Source organism: Apteryx rowi, unplaced genomic scaffold (genome assembly GCF_003343035.1).
Source record: "Apteryx rowi isolate R43461 unplaced genomic scaffold, aptRow1 scaffold_178, whole genome shotgun sequence".
Classification (NCBI taxonomy): Eukaryota; Metazoa; Chordata; class Aves; order Apterygiformes; family Apterygidae; genus Apteryx; species Apteryx rowi.
The window spans coordinates 532,827-551,120 of NW_020448063.1; the positions used below are offsets into that span (position 1 = coordinate 532,827).

Consider the following 18,294-nt stretch of genomic DNA (forward strand, 5'->3'; position numbering starts at 1 on the left):
AACAGATTAATGTTTCTTCCCTGTGTTTTTTTTTGGAGGGTAGCATATGTGTTTTGGGGAAAGGAAACTATCTTCTGTGTGTTTTTAAGATTTGTTTTGTTTAAGACCATATATGAAGACACCAATAATTTTATTACCAGCAGCTCTAAGGATGAAGAGAATGAGAAGGCATCACCATTCTTTGCTCTTGAAGACTGCCTTGGAAATTCTTATAGTGTTTTATTGACCAGCAATGAAAGCTTAAAAGAATATATGGTATCTTTTGAGGAAGATACCTCTTGAATACATATGTGTTCTGTAGTAACCTTCCACTCTTGTGACACACCAGTATTGAAGATTTGTTTATTTACTCAGATAATTAAGGAGTAGAATATCATAGGATTGCTTTGTGTTTTGCATAGCATGATGCAGGTACCTTAGGAGAGCTTAGAAATTCTCAAACATGACTGTAAAATATAAATATAGTTATCAAAGTATGCATAAAGCAAAAGGAAAACAAAACTAAGCAGATGATGTTAGTAAAGTTTAATTTTGTTATTGAATCCATATCCAGCACTTTTAGCTGTCATAAAACAGATGCTGCTTTTGAAATACATATATATATGTATATGTGTGTATACATATATATACACACACACACTTTATCCACTTAAATTTTTTTTTAATGTATATTTTTTATATATATATTTGTATTAAGTGCATGATAGATAAGTCTAAAGGAGCAACAACTGCTGAAGAGGTAACTATTTCAGGGAAAGTTCAATGGATAAACCCAGGAACTGGCAAAAAAAATAACTGAATTGAATGATTAATTGAATGAGAAGTCACACTGTGTGTGATCAAATAAAAAAAAAACTAAAAGAAAATAGAAAAATTTAAACCATTTTGGCTGAATATATAATCATTAAAGCTGTACGTTAAGTGATTTAGTAGAAAATTCAAAAGTAAAGTAAAGATGACTTTGTATATTGAACATACTGACTGAAGGTGGAAAGCCAGTGGCTACTTTGGCTTCGGAGAGAAAAATCCTCAGTAAGATAATATATCTTAAGCCTTGCAAATATGTGATTTGAAAGAAGGATTTTAATAGTTCATCAATACTTCAAGGGCCAAAATAAAATGATCTCACTTTGTGTATTACTAATCTTTGCATAAGTTCAAATATTTGACTGCTGGCTTAAATACATTTTTTTTTTAATTCTTCCAATTATTTTACATTTGGAAATGACTTTCTGTAAAAGTATAAACGGATCTTTAGATTACTTTTGTTCTGGAGTCATAAAGCCTGTGACCCCCAGTTGGGGTGGTTCTCCATCAGATGGTGCATTTATATTTAGTCAAATRGCTATTTTGGGGGGCAGGGGGGTTAAAAATGATAATATAATGCTCTCTGTAATCCACCTGGAAAAGTTATCACTCTGAAATCCTGACTGAGTATTTTCCAGCAACTTGGGAAATCACTTATGGTCTAAAAGCTATTGCTGGAAATAAATTTTTTTAGAAACTTTCAAGTATTTTAATTAATGCAGGTTATAATATTTCAAATCATATTTAAAAAAAACAAAATCAGCAAATGTGCAGTTCAGCAGCAGTGCTGGTTATATGCCTCTCAGCTTAGGAGGAGATGCTTGTCGGGATCTCTCTACCAGCCTCTGATATCTCTCTCCCTCACACACCTTTGCCCTCTGATTTTTGTGGAGGTTACTTGCCAGTGTGGGCTGTTTCAKGATGAATTTTGGGGGAAGATTGTCTAAAGATGTGCCTTAACTGAGGTGCATGTTTATGCTTTTGAGAACAATATTTTTTCTTCAAGTGGCTTGTTTTCTTGAGTTTATCTACTTTAACTTGGTTCTCTGTATTTATGTGCCACATTGATTTTTCTAGATGAACAAGTTGGATGAGCACAGTACAGATCCATGTGAGAAGCAAGCATGTGAATTGCATTTCAAAAAAGGCAGCCTGGTGCACTTCATTATGTAAATCAAAATTGTTTGTTGTCTTAGCTGTGATGCCAAGTTACTGACTCATTTTCTAGTGTCTGTATAAAATACATTTTCTGTTGTCTGTATAAAGAAGTATTTCCTGAAGTTTTCATTTTGAAGTTGCTAAGTCTTTACTGGTCAGTGTAGTTTTCCATCTTTTTAAACCCAGATGATTTTGTGCCCTGTTTGACTGCAGGCATCTTCAACATAGGTACTGCATCTTTTTATGTAGTAAACTTTGTGCAATCCAGCAGAAAACCACCTTGCATTGCAGAGAGCTTTTGTGCCTATTTTTGCTTGTCAGTGTATCTTGATTGTGAGCTGTGAAGTCACCTGTGAATGAGATAGAGCTACATCAGAGGCTGTCATCTTCTATCACTTGTTGTGATGCTTGTGCRCCTTCCACGATGAAACCGTTGATAGAGCTTGTATTGAAATATGTGACTTGAAGATGAAATGCACTTTGCTTAGGAATGGATTGTAGGAGTTCTCAGCTGAGGTTATACCAATTTATTTTTGACCAGCCTGTAGAACAGGCTTGCAGATGTAATCTAGTTGATAAAGCTTGTGTATGAAACAAGTAAAAAGCCTTGCAACAGAAGTAGATATATCTATCTATATAGGTATAAAGWAGCTATATAGGTACTTTCTTATATACACAAATCTGAGGTGGAATGAGTGCTCACATTCCTAGGGAGGTACATTTAGGGTATGCACATATGCAGACTCTGTAGAGGACCATAGATATAGTTTCAGTTGGCAAACATTTTCAATTTTGATTATTTTTGCAGTCATTTATAGTAATCATAGGCCCTCATTAGGCAGGCTTCTCTAGTGAGCTTATACACGCTTGAATTTTCAATGCAAATGGTAACTACTGTGCATAGGAAATCTACTTCCAAAATTTACTCAGTGTTCTGAAATAAATTCTTGTGTGTGTGTTTGGATTAACTTTTGGGTATGCCTTGACATAAAAACAGTATTGATGAAAGTATATAAACTTGAAGTTACCGTATTAAGAGCTAAACTCTGAGGGTGGGTGCTTGCACACTTAAGTATCACGACATGAATGCTTGATTTTGTAACTGTAGTAACATCCAACAGTGGATGGAATCCACTGTTATCTCCAAAGTAAGGCATACGTGAAAGGAGTTTTATTTTCAAGCAGAAAGAGGAGAAAGATTAGACAAGCTTAACTGTAATTCGCAAGGACAACAATTCCAGTTCAATTCAGAGTGGCATGAAAAGCCATAGCATATACCTATGTTCAATTACGTTTGACTGCTTGAAACTGCAGCATACTAACATGTATTTTTAGATTAGCAAAAACACAAAAGCTTTAAATTTGGTTGCTGGGTTCACATTACTAAATCAGTAGTAAACATGATGTGCTGTCTGAGGTGCTTTTTAAATTCATTGTTTTGTTCGTCAGATATTTACTCTCTGCTTGCTTCCTTTTTAGAGGATATCTATTTATACCCAAAGAATTGCTGTAGCATACAATCCTAAATGCCATATTTGTTTGGCCACTTTGGTCATAGGCTAATAGAAAACAAATATAAGCTGCATCATTTTAATCAATTCTTGTGTTCTTGGTCATAGACTATAATCTCAATTTCCTTTATTAATCCTCCATGTTTCTGATGTCTGTACTTTCTATCATGGTTATATTAAAATGTGAAATAGAAATAGAGTAACTTTTTCTAAATTTGACAGTTTACTGTTTTTTACTTTCAGCTGTTTTAGGCTAGCTCCCTCTCTCTCTTCCCCACTTCATTTTTCCTTTTAGAAAGCATAATACAGTGAGTGCTGAAGAAACGGCACTCTTGTTTTGGGGACCCTGCCTGATAGTTACTTTCTAAGCTTTGCTTCATCAAATAAAAAATGTGCTGCTAACTGCACAAAGCCTACTTAGATTTAAGATCAGATTTTAATGCTATGCTGTCATCGTTTGTTAAAAGATGTGGGCTGTTCCTGCTTGAAGTTGGAACTAATTGTTGCTAAAGAGTTGAGACATGTAATTTTAAAAAATGAAGGTGCTACAGATTAATTAAGTAATCTGCATCTCTTAGAGTGTCACTAGGGATGTGGTTTTGGATAAGAATGCTAGTGCAGTTACTAATTGGATTCAAGTCCACTGTTACTGAGCTTCTTTKCAAGAAGCAGTAGGAGTGGTAAAAACTGAAGTAAAGCGCACATAGTGTCAGTATAGCCTGTCAAAATGGCACAAGATTTCTACTGCAGCTATTTCTAGTAACCTTAAACTAGTTTCTTTCCCTAAACATTACTTGAAGTCTAAACATTACTTGAACTTATCTAAGAAGAGAGTCTAAGCCTATTAAAAGGGTTTCACACTACGCAGGGAGAAACATCTGAATCTACAGTAAAATGAACTGGGCTTGGATGACAAAGGGATGCAAATCGCAACCTCCTTCCACACCTTCACTTGTCTTCTGTAAGATGARGGGAGGGAGAAGAAACTGTCCCTTTTATGGGGAATTTTTTTCCTTGTGCCAGAAAGAAGCAGGAAATGGGTAGTGAGCAATAGCAGCAGATAAGATGACTGCAAATCTGATGTAGACTTACATCTGTAAATGTATTCAGTGCGCTTTTACTTTTTGGGGAAGGTGGAATGATGCCAAGAGGCATATTTCTTTCCTGAAGAAAGAGAGAAGAGGCAGATGTCTAGAATGAGGCAAGGAGGCCTTATGCATAGAGGGGAAGCTGCTACAGTTCTCTTCAGCAAGAGGAAAGTAAAGGATTCAACAGAATACAATACACTTAATATAGCTTGATTTCCTTTTAATCAATCTCAGTTACATTTCACTGGACTTCTGTGTTGGTACCAAATGGATAGATCTGTTGGGTTTTTTTGGTTTGTTTTTCTTTTTAAAGATGAAGTAAATGTTACGAGGCATTCTAATAGTATATGTGGTTTTAGGTGGAAATTAGAATGATTTAAAGGACTTTTTTGTTAAATGATTGAACTGTGGTTTTCTTCCACAATTTTGAGTGTTTCTGGCTCTTCATGGTGCTTTTCCTACTGGAGATCTGCTAGTGCTATCAGCTGCTTAAATCAAGTGTCTTACCATGTCCTCTTTCTTTATTCCAGCCCTGATGATATTGGTACCTGTTGGTATATCCTGCTGTCTGGTTCAGTCTTCATTAAAGAATCTATGTTTCTTCCAAGGAGCAGGTATGTCAGCTATAAATACATTGCTTTTAACTCTAAAAATTCTGTACGTCCAACTCATGATTTATGCTTAAAATATGGAATGCAATCTGTTTTATGCTTAACAAAAGCATAGAAGTACATGGATAAACACACTTTTCCTACCTTTACTTGCTGTAGTAGTAGTTTTATGCCCCAATGCCACAGCTAGAGTTGAAAGCCCGTTGTTCTGGACATTGTACAAACTGACCCAAAGTGGCATGCAAAGACTGTCAATACATTAAAACAAACAATCAAAAAACCCCGCACCCAACAAATGCATTGACGTACAGTTCCTGTGGTAATCAAACTTTAAATCATAGGATGCACTAGAGCTTATGGTGCTTTTCTGAGGCTTTACTTACTGTACACAAGTCTTCAGAGCATGTTTTGGGAAATGCTCAGATAATGTTACTGCCCGTTTTACTACTTGTGTTTAATGTTATGCTTCATGTAGGTTAATTTGCAATAAAGAGCGATATTTTACACAGAAAAGAGGTATGTTCAAGTATGAGGCTATCAATTTCTATCGATAGAATAAAAAAATTCAAATTAATTGTTCTGAGCTATGGAGAAAATTAACTGCAAAGATTTTAGACAATGGTGACTGAGCTTGATCATTTTTAATGGAAACAGAATGGAAACACTTTAAAACGCTGGTATTATGCATCTTCATTCAGACTACTGTAAAAGGTCCCTTTGAAGTAAATAGCATGTAATAAAACTTGTGAAAGGCAGAATGAAAAAATGACCCATCTCCACACGGTATGATGAGAATGAAAGCACTAGAAATTTTCTTAGTTTTGAACAGTGGGGAGCCAATTGAAAGCTAGCATTGGTTGGTATACAGACAATTAGAAATTCAAATCTACTTTTCAACGGGAGAACAACGCTGGTCTCAAAATTGCCATATGATGATGATGGACCTGTTTCTGGTGTAAGCAGAAGTCTTGCATATTTGAGAAGACAGGCACTGCAGATAAAACGTGGTATATTTGATGTGCCATCAAATGTGTATGATAAAGGTGCAAAATTGGTTATTGTAAGAGGCAACAGCAACAACAGACAGCAGGGTCCCTGCTGTTGGCAGATGGAATAAAATTGCCCCATATGTCATCCCTGAAGAGGCAATGTCAGAAAAAAATTTGGACAGAATGCTGCCTTTAGATGCCAGGAGAAGGGATATATGATATCTGAATTAATATACGGTGGTTGCATGTAGTCTGTGGCAAAAGCCTTTATTGCCTTTAAATAAAGCAATACTTGTGCTTCAGAAAAATTTTTTTTGAGGATGTGCAATGAAAGGTGAGATTTAAGAAAATAAACAAAGAGCTTGTGATTCTTCCTGAGAGAATGAAGAGGTTTGTGTATATACATGGCCTGCCTGTGACTATAATCAGAGCCTTCAAGGATTGTACGGAATAAGTAGTGTACAGAATAACCGTTGATGGAAAAATGTTTGTTCGTTCAGTGTGGACAAATTCAGAAATGATATTTCGGGACACTGTCCGAGTCTACAGAAGAGATTTTTATCTCCGGGAATTTCAAGTGTAGAATTTGTCATTAGAAGGTTTCATAACTGTGGATGGAGTCAAGCAGCTGCTGAACTTGGTATCCTGGAAAGCAAATCCAAGAGAAATTTGTTAATTAACAAAGACATAGCGTAACAAGTCCATGAAAGTAAGATTAAGGATCTTGAACTTAATGATATGTGATAGAGAGTATGATTGAAGAGGAAAAATAGTGATTCTTGTAAGAGGCTTTATGCTCAGAAAAGAAGTTATGGTTATTAAGAGGATGGATGAGGGCCTTATTTAAATTTAGGAAAAAGGTTGTCAGGGTTTTTACTTCCTAAATGAAGATGCTGCAATATTTGGGTGTGGGACTCGTGCATTAACAAGAAACTTGGGGAAAGTGGGAGGAATACTGGTGGTTAAGAAGTAAGGGGTGTGTGTGTATATATGTGTGTGTGTATGTGTGGGTGTTTTTTTAATCTTTGTCCCTCTAGAAAGTCATTAGGAAGTAATTCTGCAACATGTGGAGTTGGGAGTAAGAGAACAGAGTAGAGCTGAGAGGAGCAGAAAGCAAGAAGTATGCTCCTCTCACCAAATCTGAGTGACCTGGAAAACCTTCATTCCTTAACTTTTCTTTTCCCAGAGCTCAAACTGGTTGATACATACCATCCCCCAATCCCTTCTATATCAAAAGTTCTCACCGTCCAAAACCTCTCTCTCTCCCCCCCCCACCTCAAAATTATCCTCTCTTCTTTGATAATTTAGCTTAGCTTGCCCGACAAAACCGCAATAAACTCCTCTGCTCAGGTTCCCAGGGCTGCTGTCCAGCCCTCCCAGTGGGGGCCTTCATTCAGGGCCAGCAACGTTGAGACGGCAGACAGCCCCCTTGCCAGGCCCTGCTCAACTCCTTGCTTGCTGTGCTGGCGTTTGGCCGAGAGTCTGCCGCTTAAGGGCTGGCCACAGAAACCTGTCCCTGCCTTCCTCTTCAGAAGAAGGCCTTAACCCTTGATCTGAGGTGGATTTCCAGGAAGAAAAAAAAAAACTATGCTAAAACTAGGCTCGAGAAACTCTGAGATCAGAAGCCTGAAGGTGCATACCTTAGTGCCTTTGACTGTATATGCTCAGCAAATTATTTGCATTTGGAGACTCCATTAGCTAAACTAGTTACATTATTTTCAGATATAGTATACTAAGACTAAGTTTGGTGGATAACACTGTGGAAATGCTGTTTAGTCGTAGATTTTATGTAAAAGAAACTTTAACTTTTTTTTTTCAAGTCATTTTATCCATGTTCTTGATTCCCAGTGTTAGATGGCATTTAAAATTCTTTGGGGCGAGGGAGCAAGGACTGAGGTTGGCAGAAAGTTAATGTACTATTGGGAATTACATTTAAAATTCTTTGGGGAGAGGGAGCGAGGACTGAGGTTGGCAGAAAGTTAATGTACTATTGGGAAGAAGAATCTCTTAAAACTGAAAATTCAAGCCATCTAAAACCATAAGGAACCAACATTCCCCGCTCAAGCCACAAATAAATAATAGCCTAACACTGCAAACTCCCTAAATAAGCAACTTTGTAATGTACTATATGTACTAATGTGATCAAATAGCTACTAGCTGAAATAGTTTGAAATGAGTGGGATAGTTACTGATTTTACCAGTTATTTAATTTACTGGGAGACTTGTAAAAACTACTTGCAACTAGCTGCTTGACAAGTCTTTACTTCAAAGTAAAGATGTCCTTCCAAGAAGGAGTGCTGATTATATAAAGTTCTAAACTGGGTGGCTTGTTTTGGGGGAATCTTCACTTTTAAACAGTTTGTCTTGTGCAGATGAGTAAATCACCTTATTTGGCTATTGGAATATAACTTTAGCTTGTATTTTTTCAAATGACAAGCCCTCAGCTAGAAAAAAAGTGTTTGCAAGGCTGGATTCTATTCAATTAATTGATTATTTTGGGAAAACTTATAATTCAGGGTTTTAAAGAATTGCCATTTTAACATTTAAAACTCTTATTTCTGGTGAAATAAAGTAAATTAAGTAGTTCTGTTCTCCTAATTTCTGTAAACTGCAACAGTGAAATTTATTATGACAGTTTAATGTAAGGTAGCTCTCCCCCCCCCCCTTTTACTAATATTTCTTTTCTATTCTTTCTTTAAGGTTTAATTTGATTGCAAGATGTTAAATGCCTTAACCCTCTCCCTGCCCTCCAAACTAGCACAAATTAATAATTCTTTCCCTCACCACTTCCCCTGAGCTTCTGTACCCTGAAGCAGTTCACATGCTAGAATGAGGTTTATCTATTTAGTCCAGAAAATAAATGAGCAGAAAATATAATTCTCTGAAGGTTGTCCTGGCTCTTCTGTGTTTCCAAGTGGTCACAGACAGCAGTAATGTGACAGTCCCTCAAAATATCTCTGGAATTGCCTCCAGCATCCCTAGGTCTGCTCCATCCTCTCATCGCATTTGCTCAGCTGCTCCGACTTCCCAAGTCGTTTCTGTTCCAGGACTTTGCTTCCAGTGTAAAAGCTTTCATCTTACTTGACTTGGAGCTGTGCTACACAAATGTCTCCTAGATCTCCTACAGCTAACCTCATGTTTGCCCGTGGCTTCTATGCCTGGGGGATGTGACTAACTCTTAGCAGCAATGAAATATGGACAAATTTCTCTCAACTGTGGGCTCCGGTGCTTGTTTGTTTTTCTGCCTTTTTCCTAGAATTCTTCAAAGACCGTTTGAGCTGTTTGCTGTGCAGCTCAGATGTGGTGATGCCAGTTTTCTGCGTGCCAGCTTTGTTACTCTCTTTACYTACAAACTCGTTCTTACTTTGAACTTGCATCAGCCTCTCCTTTTCCTTCCTTGATGCCACACCTGCCCTCTCCTCCTCTCACCACTTCATATAGCATTGCAAAGCTGTGCTCCTTTTGGCAAGTTAACGATTTTTACATAAAAGAGCAATTATTCAAGTTTTTTTTTTTTCCTCTGAGTAATTAAAAGATTAAGTTTTGAAGTTTTCAAAATTATGAAGGGTATGTCTATTTAAATATTGATGATTTAGCCCTCTAGTCTTTCCTATATTAAAACAACCTGTAATGGAATAGAATATAAAATACTACTGGAGAGCTGTTAAAGAAATTACAGACTTATTTCAAATCTGTTTAAGGCAATAACAAAACTCAATTTGTGCAGAAATGATTCCCACTCTGTTATGAATGTTTTTGTCAGATGTTTGGTTTTCTCTTCTACTTCAGGCAGGTGGTAGTGAAACATACTTTTCAATTTACTGCTTTGATAAATTTATAAAGGCACTCTAATATGGGTCTCATAATTGCTTGATTATCTTTGTTAGTCTAAGGAAATAGAACCATTGAATGCTATAATATTTGTAAAATTCATCTGACTTCTTAAAAATTATATGGCTCTGGAAATGCTTTTTTTCCCATTATAAATAAATAATCTATACAAACTTTGATTTTTGTCTGCATTTCTGCCTTTATGTAGAGAAGATAATTTTAAAGTTCACTTCCTAATATCATTCTTTCAAGACAGTTACGAAGCCACTTTTTATTCTTTTGTTTCAATCCCTTGCCATCTTGCAAATGGAAGAAAAAGTTAATTGGAAGGAAATTAATATTAAAATACTCTGATAAAGATTGACACATCTATAGTAGATGTTTTAAGTTTATATGTTGGTTCCCTGGTTAATGCAAAAGTCAAAGACTTTAAAAGGCATCTTAATCCATAGTTGTGTGCCTTGTCCTTGTCCATAAATAAAATGTGTATGGTCAAAGTGTGTTCTGATTAACATAACAATGTCACCTTTCTCAGAAGAAAATTTGTTAGAGATTGACAGGTAATGCATATTAATATAAAAATGCTGATGTAGAGCTCTTGGCTATGGACTAATTTTTGTGATGCTTGGGACATGCTGTTTGGTGTGCTTTGGTTTGTATATGTTGCTGATGAAATGTTTATATTTTGAATACAGAACTCTCTTTGATAGTTCTCTTTTCAGTTAATAGAATTCTACTAATAATTTTGATCACAAAGATAAAGTCCATCTCTCAATGTATGATGTTAATGTATTTGCAACTTGCAGTGTTCGTTAATACTAGATACTGCTGCTGAAGCTTATGAGATGACTTAGAACAAAACTCAGCTTTTAACTGGACAGTGACCAGCATGCAAACAAACAAATATTTAAATCAATAAATTTTGAGTTTACCTAGAAAAGAGTCTCCCCCCTCTTTCCTCTGAACAAGAGGCAGTTTTAGAATGACTGATCTAAGGGATGCTAGGAGTTGTACTTCTGGGAGCTGCTGCTTTTCTAATTTAGGATACGTAGGGAGTTGATCAAGAGCTGTGCTTTATTCTTACTGAATGTTTTCCCTGTCTCTCCTTATGAGCTTTGCTAAAGCTAAGGATTTACAGCATCATGATGGAAAAAAAGATCATAAATTAGAAATTTATTAAAAAAAAAAGAAATAACTTCCTGGGTTATGCTTTTAAGTTTATTTAAGAAATTACTTGAAGAAAGTGTGTGATTTGGATTTAGTTTGCTCTCAGAACTCTTGTTCTTTTAAGATTAAATCTTACTTTTCTTCTGCTAGTTGCTGCTGCTGGATTTTCCCATGATCTGTTTGTTGCCTCATGATTTCTGTATCTGGCAAGTGCTGTTTTGAAGCCATGCTCATGAGTAATTAGAAAGGCTAGTGGGAAAGTATTGAGTATGGTATTGTCAGTGGGCTGACACCCAATAGTGTCTTTGTCATTTCTCTTGGATCTGAATGACTTGGTTCAGTGTTTCAGTCCGTTCTCAGCTGAAATTGAGTCATGGAGGAGAGTGATCTTGTGGTTTAATCTAGGCAGGACTGAGATCATGATAAGGAGTTGAAGAAAGAAATTGGAAGAATTAGCGGAGATAATGTCTGTCTCTTTATGGCTGAGTATATATCTACCATTAATTATTCACGGTGGATTTTAGATCTCTAACTACTGTTAAACATTGCAACTAACTGCTTTGTACTGTCTGTATCTGGCTAGAAGGCCATGTATTTCCTCTTGGATGAAGGCACTTACTGTTACCTGCAAGTACTAAATTAGACTATCACAGTGCACTCTATTATCATTGTTTTCTGAAACTCATCTCCTAGAGAATATAATAGCTTACTTATGAAAGGGAACGTTTTGTTGGGAGCATCTGGTCTGACATCTACCTTAAGCCTCCAGTTGGTATCATGGCTGGTGTTATCAGTAAGGCCTGGAGCTCACCCACCTGGGGCATTTCCTTCTTTGTTATGTAGCACAAGGGAACTAGGGTTGCTGCATGTCTGTCCCGGAGCTCAGCTCATGGAGGAGCAGGCTAGCAGGGCCTTCAGGGACAGTTTCAAGCTCTCTGAATCTGGCCTCCTCGTCTAGACCAAGTTACAGTTAATTCTGGCCACATCTGAATTAGGTCACCCATAAATTAACTAGGCCCTGTCTTCTCTCCTCACCTGGTGTCACAGCAATGTTCATGATGCAGGGGATGTGCTCCTACCAGTAGTGTTGTCTAAAACCATCCTTCCTGTTTGCAGAAATTGGATTACAGTTTTTTTTTTTAAGATTAATATATTAAATGTTTTTACAGCTAAGTAAGTTCTGTGTTACATATGTTTTGCTTTATTTCACCCATCTCCTCTTCTGCTGAACAATTGAGAGTTCGCTGATGACTGAAATTGGTGACCTTCCAAGTTGGCTGCCAATATCTGAGGTGTTTGGAAGTAAAAGAGGACACAGTACCTAAATGATGAGATTGGGTGGTGTGTAGCTGGCGTTGTTCCTGTCGAAACAATTAATTCAATGCTACAAGAATTTTGTTATTGTACAACTGATAAAATGTTAAGGAATGTAATCTATTATGCTGGCATCTTTTGAAAATAAAAATAGAAATCTATTGTAGTGGGGTTAGAGCTACAGGCTTTCTTCCAAGTTTTTAATAACAAGATGAGAGGCTAAGAAAGGCAGAAAGTGTCGAATGACCTGAGTAACTTTTAAGTGAGCTTGAATATTTCTGATTCCCCCTAAGTTGGGAGAGGCTTTTAGAGATTAAAATGCTAGGAAAGAAACAAATTTTAGAAAGAAGCCCTCACAAGCTGAAGTTCTCTGAACTGAAGATGTTTTGTCACAGTCACAAATGCTAGCCTTGTACTAGTTTTTCCTGTAGGTTTTATTCTAGAGCTACAGACTTCTATCTGTTCCCATTCAAAGGATCTGATTGATGGTTTTAAGGTAGTCTGGATCACCTGCTGATGTTCAGGAGCATTGGTGGAATAATCAGAAAGCAACTTCATACATTTTTCTAGAGAGAGGAGCCGTAATTTGATGATGGTATAGAACTTGTAGATCAAGAATCCTTGTTTTGTCCAATTTTTCACTGTTCACACACAGCAATCATAAGATAAATCAGGATAGTATTTGCTGCCAATATTCTTGCATCAGAAAAAAAAATTGATTTAGTCTTTTCTTTTGTTGTCGTTTGTCCAGGTCAATGGTGTTAATCTTCCCTGCTCAGACCTCAAATGTAAAAATACAAAAAGTTATATTTAACTTTTTTAATAACAAAATTATTCTTGGGAGTTTGTAATATGGAGCGTAGAAACAAAGTGTTTAACACAAAAAACCTAAAGCAACACTTTATAGTGAGTCACCTGTCAGTCAACCAATTTAGGTTACTTTTAGTGTATATGTAAAACAAGTATAACCTAAATTTTCAGTGTGATATGAGTATGGGATAACTAATGATAAAGAAATAAACATTTGAGACATAGATAAAACATGGATAATAGAATTTTTCAGTGTAAGCATGAATGTATCTTAATAGATCAAAGTAACTGAACAGATCTGAAGGAAAAAACTGAAAGAGGCAAGCCAAAGGGGGTTTAACAGGCTGGATTCATGGAGATAGTCTTTCATCAGAAAGAAAGCATAGGAAGGGAGAGAATACTTGAAGATAGTTAGTTGAAAGGGGAAATAGGATCAGTGACATCTATTATGAATGATATCAACCCAGACATCCCACTTTAAGTGTTGAAAAATTGGGGGTATAATTTTGCCTGTTCAGGGTTTGAAAATTGTGCCAAATGTGGTGGGCTTCTTGCTTTTATTGGGAAGGTTATAGAATATGCTCTAGGATGAATGGGGAAAACATTCATTCCATTGAAAAACTTGTTTTTCCTGAAGATGTTAAAATGCTCACACTGGTGAAGAAGTTTGGTAAGTTTTTTTGGTTGCTGCCTCATTATTTTGTAAGATATGCTGCAATGAAAACTGATTTGCCTTGGAACTGTATGTTGCCTGCTCTAGACAGTAGGCAGAAGGAAATTTTTTTCATAGCAAAGAGGAAGACTTTAGAGATTTGCCCTGGGAAAGATAAATCAAACTGCATCCTGTAGGCACAGTATATAAGACACCCTGCTTGCAATCACCCAAGGAAGTGGTTGAGAAAGAAAGGACCATCGTCTCTCCCTCACCTGAGCTAAGGTCTTCAAATTGATCTTAAACCTATGTGGGCTAAGCAGAATGGATTGCCTAAACAATGTTTAAAGAGTTTAATGCTTTCTTTTCCCTCTTCTAGACGTTTAAAAGGGATTTCATTATGTGGTTGCCCCAGTTTTTTTGTACAAAAGTCTGCATAAACCTATTAAAGTATCTGAAGTCTTGAAGCTGTGTATCTGTGACCTAGTTCATGTATTGTAATTCTGTATTGCTATCTATATTCCCCAGTGATTGCTATCTATATTCCCCAGTGATTGCTATCTATATTCCCCAGTGATTGCTATCTATATTCCCCAGTGATTATAAGGCCATATAGAAAGGAATTGCACAAAAGTCTTTTAAATGCAACTGTTTTACCAATGTTTTAACTGGTAGTGATTGCTCACCAGGTAGTTATGATAAATTATGGGGGGGAAAAAACTCAGTTTTGATCCTTGTAACATGTTTCTAATTTTAGATCTCTTGTTTTGAGTCTAAGAAATTGGACATAAATTATAATTTCAGTGAATCAATAAATGCTAAACAGTTACTTAGCAGTTAATTTAGTTTTGTTGGAAATACAAATCAAACGTATGAGTTTAGCATTGTCAAGAAATGGATGATAGAACATGTGGCTTATTGCTGATTCTTGTCTTTGATAGTTGCTTGTATTATGTCTCACTGGTTAGAGAGACATTTTTAGCATTCTAATGGAGCATGTCGCAATTTAAAGTAATTGAGAACAGCCTCTGATCAATCTTGGAAACATTGTTCAGCCTTGTTTTTATTGTTCTCTGATATAATTATGTGATATCCATTGATTGTCCACAGGTCTCAGTTTACACTAGTATTTCCTTCGTAGAATTTCAGGCTTGGATTTAATATTAAAGAGCTATTATCTGAAATGATAATAAATGACTTGTATACAATTGAAGGAAGAGGTTTTTGTGAGAGTCTAAGGGGGGAAATTCATTATGTAAGTAAGTGGCTATTTTCAGTCTGACACCTTTCATACCTGGGTATTCACTACTGCATGCTAGCCATTACTAATTAAATAGATCTATCAGAAGGAAACTGTTACTTTTTCATGATTGTTACTACAGCTGGTAAATGAAATGACCTATCCTGCAGTCTGTTCCTTCCGATAACTAGTACTGAAAGGTTTAAGTTTATGTACCAGCCTGCAGAACATGAAAAATGCTTGTTACTTGTGAAAGCTGCTATTATGAGATTGCTGAGGACGAAAGGAAGACGGTGATGTTTGTTCTCCTTGCTATCAGGGTCTCTAGGCGAGGTTTACAAGCACAATGAACTGACAAGTTGTCTGGTCATTGCTTGCTCACAAGGAACAACAAAATGAACTATGTGTAAAAATAGCGCAAAGTCTCAGTCCTCTTGAGAAAGAAAAATACCAGAGGGAAAAGCATACCCATGGGAAGAGAGGGGATTGAGTGTACTGGAGAGCAAGAAAGCCATAATGCTGCTGTAACTACAGTGGAAAACGCAGGCCTGACACACTGGAGAAAACACTGTGTTCAGCTGGGCAGCGAAGTTTCTATTGCCTATGGAGCAACATTAACTAGCTGTAGAGATTCATTTTAAATCCTGAAATTAGAGATGATATATTATCAAAGAACAGTTAAAAGATATTTTAAAGAAGAATATGAAGAATTGAAGACTGATGCTTACCAATCTCAGTGTCCCCCTAAAAAAGACAAGCAGTACCTTAGAAGCCATCTTTTCTTTTTCTTTTTTTTTTCTTTTAATGAAATGTCCAAGAAAGCTCTTGACGGAAGTCCAATAATAATGTGTTGTAGGATGGTTGTATCTGCATTGAAGGGTTGGAGTATGGGGGGAAAGAACCTTTTTTTGCCTCACTTGGATAATTCAATTAGATGGTCAGGGTTTGTGCTACAGTTCTATAATCTTTGGGTAAAGGATAAACTTGATAGACCTGAAATAATGACTTTTTATTTACTTATGTATTTGCAGGACAGTAGAAAGCTGGAAGTATTATTTTGATTATTACTAGGATTCCACTACTATAATACTTCTACAAATAGTGTTTTCAACACAAAGCATTGTTCAGTACTGTGGAAGACTTAGTGTCTGAGAGTTTGCTTTCTGGTAATGCTAAAACTTTCAGATATTTCTGAAAAATAAACCTTAGTACACTAGACATAGTACAACATGCTAAAGGAGAGTTTATTTCTGTAAATCTGAATTATCTAAATTGCTATAAAATTATCACTATTACATTATTGATTTGGTTTTACTCAATTACAGTTGTAGGACTCTTATTACAAAGATATCTTGAGTGTATCTGCATTTCAGTAATAAGATTTATGGAAGCTAGTTACTGAGGTCGTCATGTATTTGACCCTCTGTGTGAATGAACCGGTTGTATTGAATGAGTCAGGCATGTAAGTGAGGATGGAAAATGGTCTTATTTTACTACCAAAAACCCAGATGAGATGTCAGGTTATTCATTTTCTATTTTTTTAAATGACAACTTCTAATATCTAATTAGGAAAATCTGTAACGGAATTCAAGTAGTTCACTATGCATTTTTCAGATTTTTAAGAAAAAAAATTTAAGATAGAACATAAAGGCTTTGTATCATGTTGGAAAAAGACTTCTCTGTTTTAATGGATTTCATGAATGTTAATCGGTCAAACTATGTTCAGACAAGGTCTTGCCTCTTAAGTAATGTTTTCCAATACTTCTCATTCTTTAAGACCATTATGCAGACCTTGTGATGTCACAGTAATCTCTATGGCAACACTGATGTCATTAAGATGAAGCCAAAGCAAAGCTGGTTTTATTCAAACAGCTTATTAAAATACAGATTTTTTTAAAATTACAGAATGCCCGAAAAAATCTGGGGTTTAAAAAGACTTTCACCATTGAATTTTTTTCTAAGGTATATTAATAGCAGAATATCTCATTTAAAAATTAAAATATGGATCATTTACTCCAAAGTAAGGTCTCTTTTTTTGTCAGCTATATCCTGATGAGGTACCTGGCTTCTAGTTTTTGGTACTGTAGGAGACTGCAAAGTTGAACTACTACAATAAGCTAAAAATGTTGTTGTTGCCATTACTACTGTCCAGATGTGTGTGTGTATACTTGTATATATTATACATAGTTTATAAATACAGATCTTTAATTTCATGGAAAAATGTCATAAAACCCTCTTTTTAGAGCATATGAAAGGACTGTAAAGAAAGAACCCTGAGTATTGCTGCAGTCTGAAAGGGATTGAGGATCATCTGCTGCTGTGAAGGCCCCGAGGGTGGCTCACCATCAGTTGCTGTAAAATAGCAAAATACTGGGACTCTACAGCACATCAACAGGCAATTTCTAAGTCATGGGTTTTTTTGTCTTTTCTTCAATTTTTCAGTTTAGTTTTAGAAAGCCACAGTGACAAGCAACAAATTTAAAACCTTACTTAAGTCTTTTTACACACAAAAAACCCTAGAGAAACTCACTACCATACTCAGACCAGTAACTTACTATCATATTCAGTCCAGGATTTTAAAATTAACCACACTTTTAAAGACAGTAGTCTGTACTAAAAAACAGATTATGTTAAGATCATTCTAAGGCATATGTTTTAGGGATTGACTGAAGGGAATGTTTCTGGGAATAAATTTCCAGATAATGAACTTCTGGCTAATTTCAAATTATTCACTGCAGGTTTTCAGGAAGTGCTTTTGAAGTGCTTTCTGTAGTCAGTTGTAATTTACCACATGCATGGGACCTCTGCTCTGGTTGTGGTTGCAGAGGACATAGAGGAATACCTTTGAGTAGTAAGTAGTACTATGGAGGTAAAGAACTGTCATGTGTCATCTGTGTTAAGGATGCTAACTGAAAATGTTTGAACTCTTGCTGAAGCTTACTAAAATTTTCAGCTTGAGTTCGAGTTAACTCCCCACAGTATAAGCAGTGATTATTTGAAGCGTTAATACCCTGTAAACTTGCTTATACTGTAATGCTGTAGTGCAGACAGGGTATCTCTCGAGTGCCCTCTGAGCGACTTGCTCCATTCTTCCCTGCTTTGCATCCTCGTGCTGT

At 36.2% G+C, this 18,294-nt stretch overlaps 1 protein-coding gene across 6 annotated transcripts in view; it reads left to right on the plus strand.

Moving 5' to 3' along the window:
- The window catches only part of RAPGEF2 (Rap guanine nucleotide exchange factor 2), a 134,026-nt gene that overhangs the window by 16,575 nt on the left and 99,157 nt on the right, over positions 1-18,294 (plus strand). For all 6 annotated transcript variants that reach the window (XM_026061223.1, XM_026061226.1, XM_026061225.1 and 3 more), the window contains exon 3: positions 5,095-5,178. In XM_026061223.1, coding sequence (XP_025917008.1) covers positions 5,095-5,178 — 84 coding nt within the window. The remainder of the gene's footprint in view (positions 1-5,094; positions 5,179-18,294) is intronic.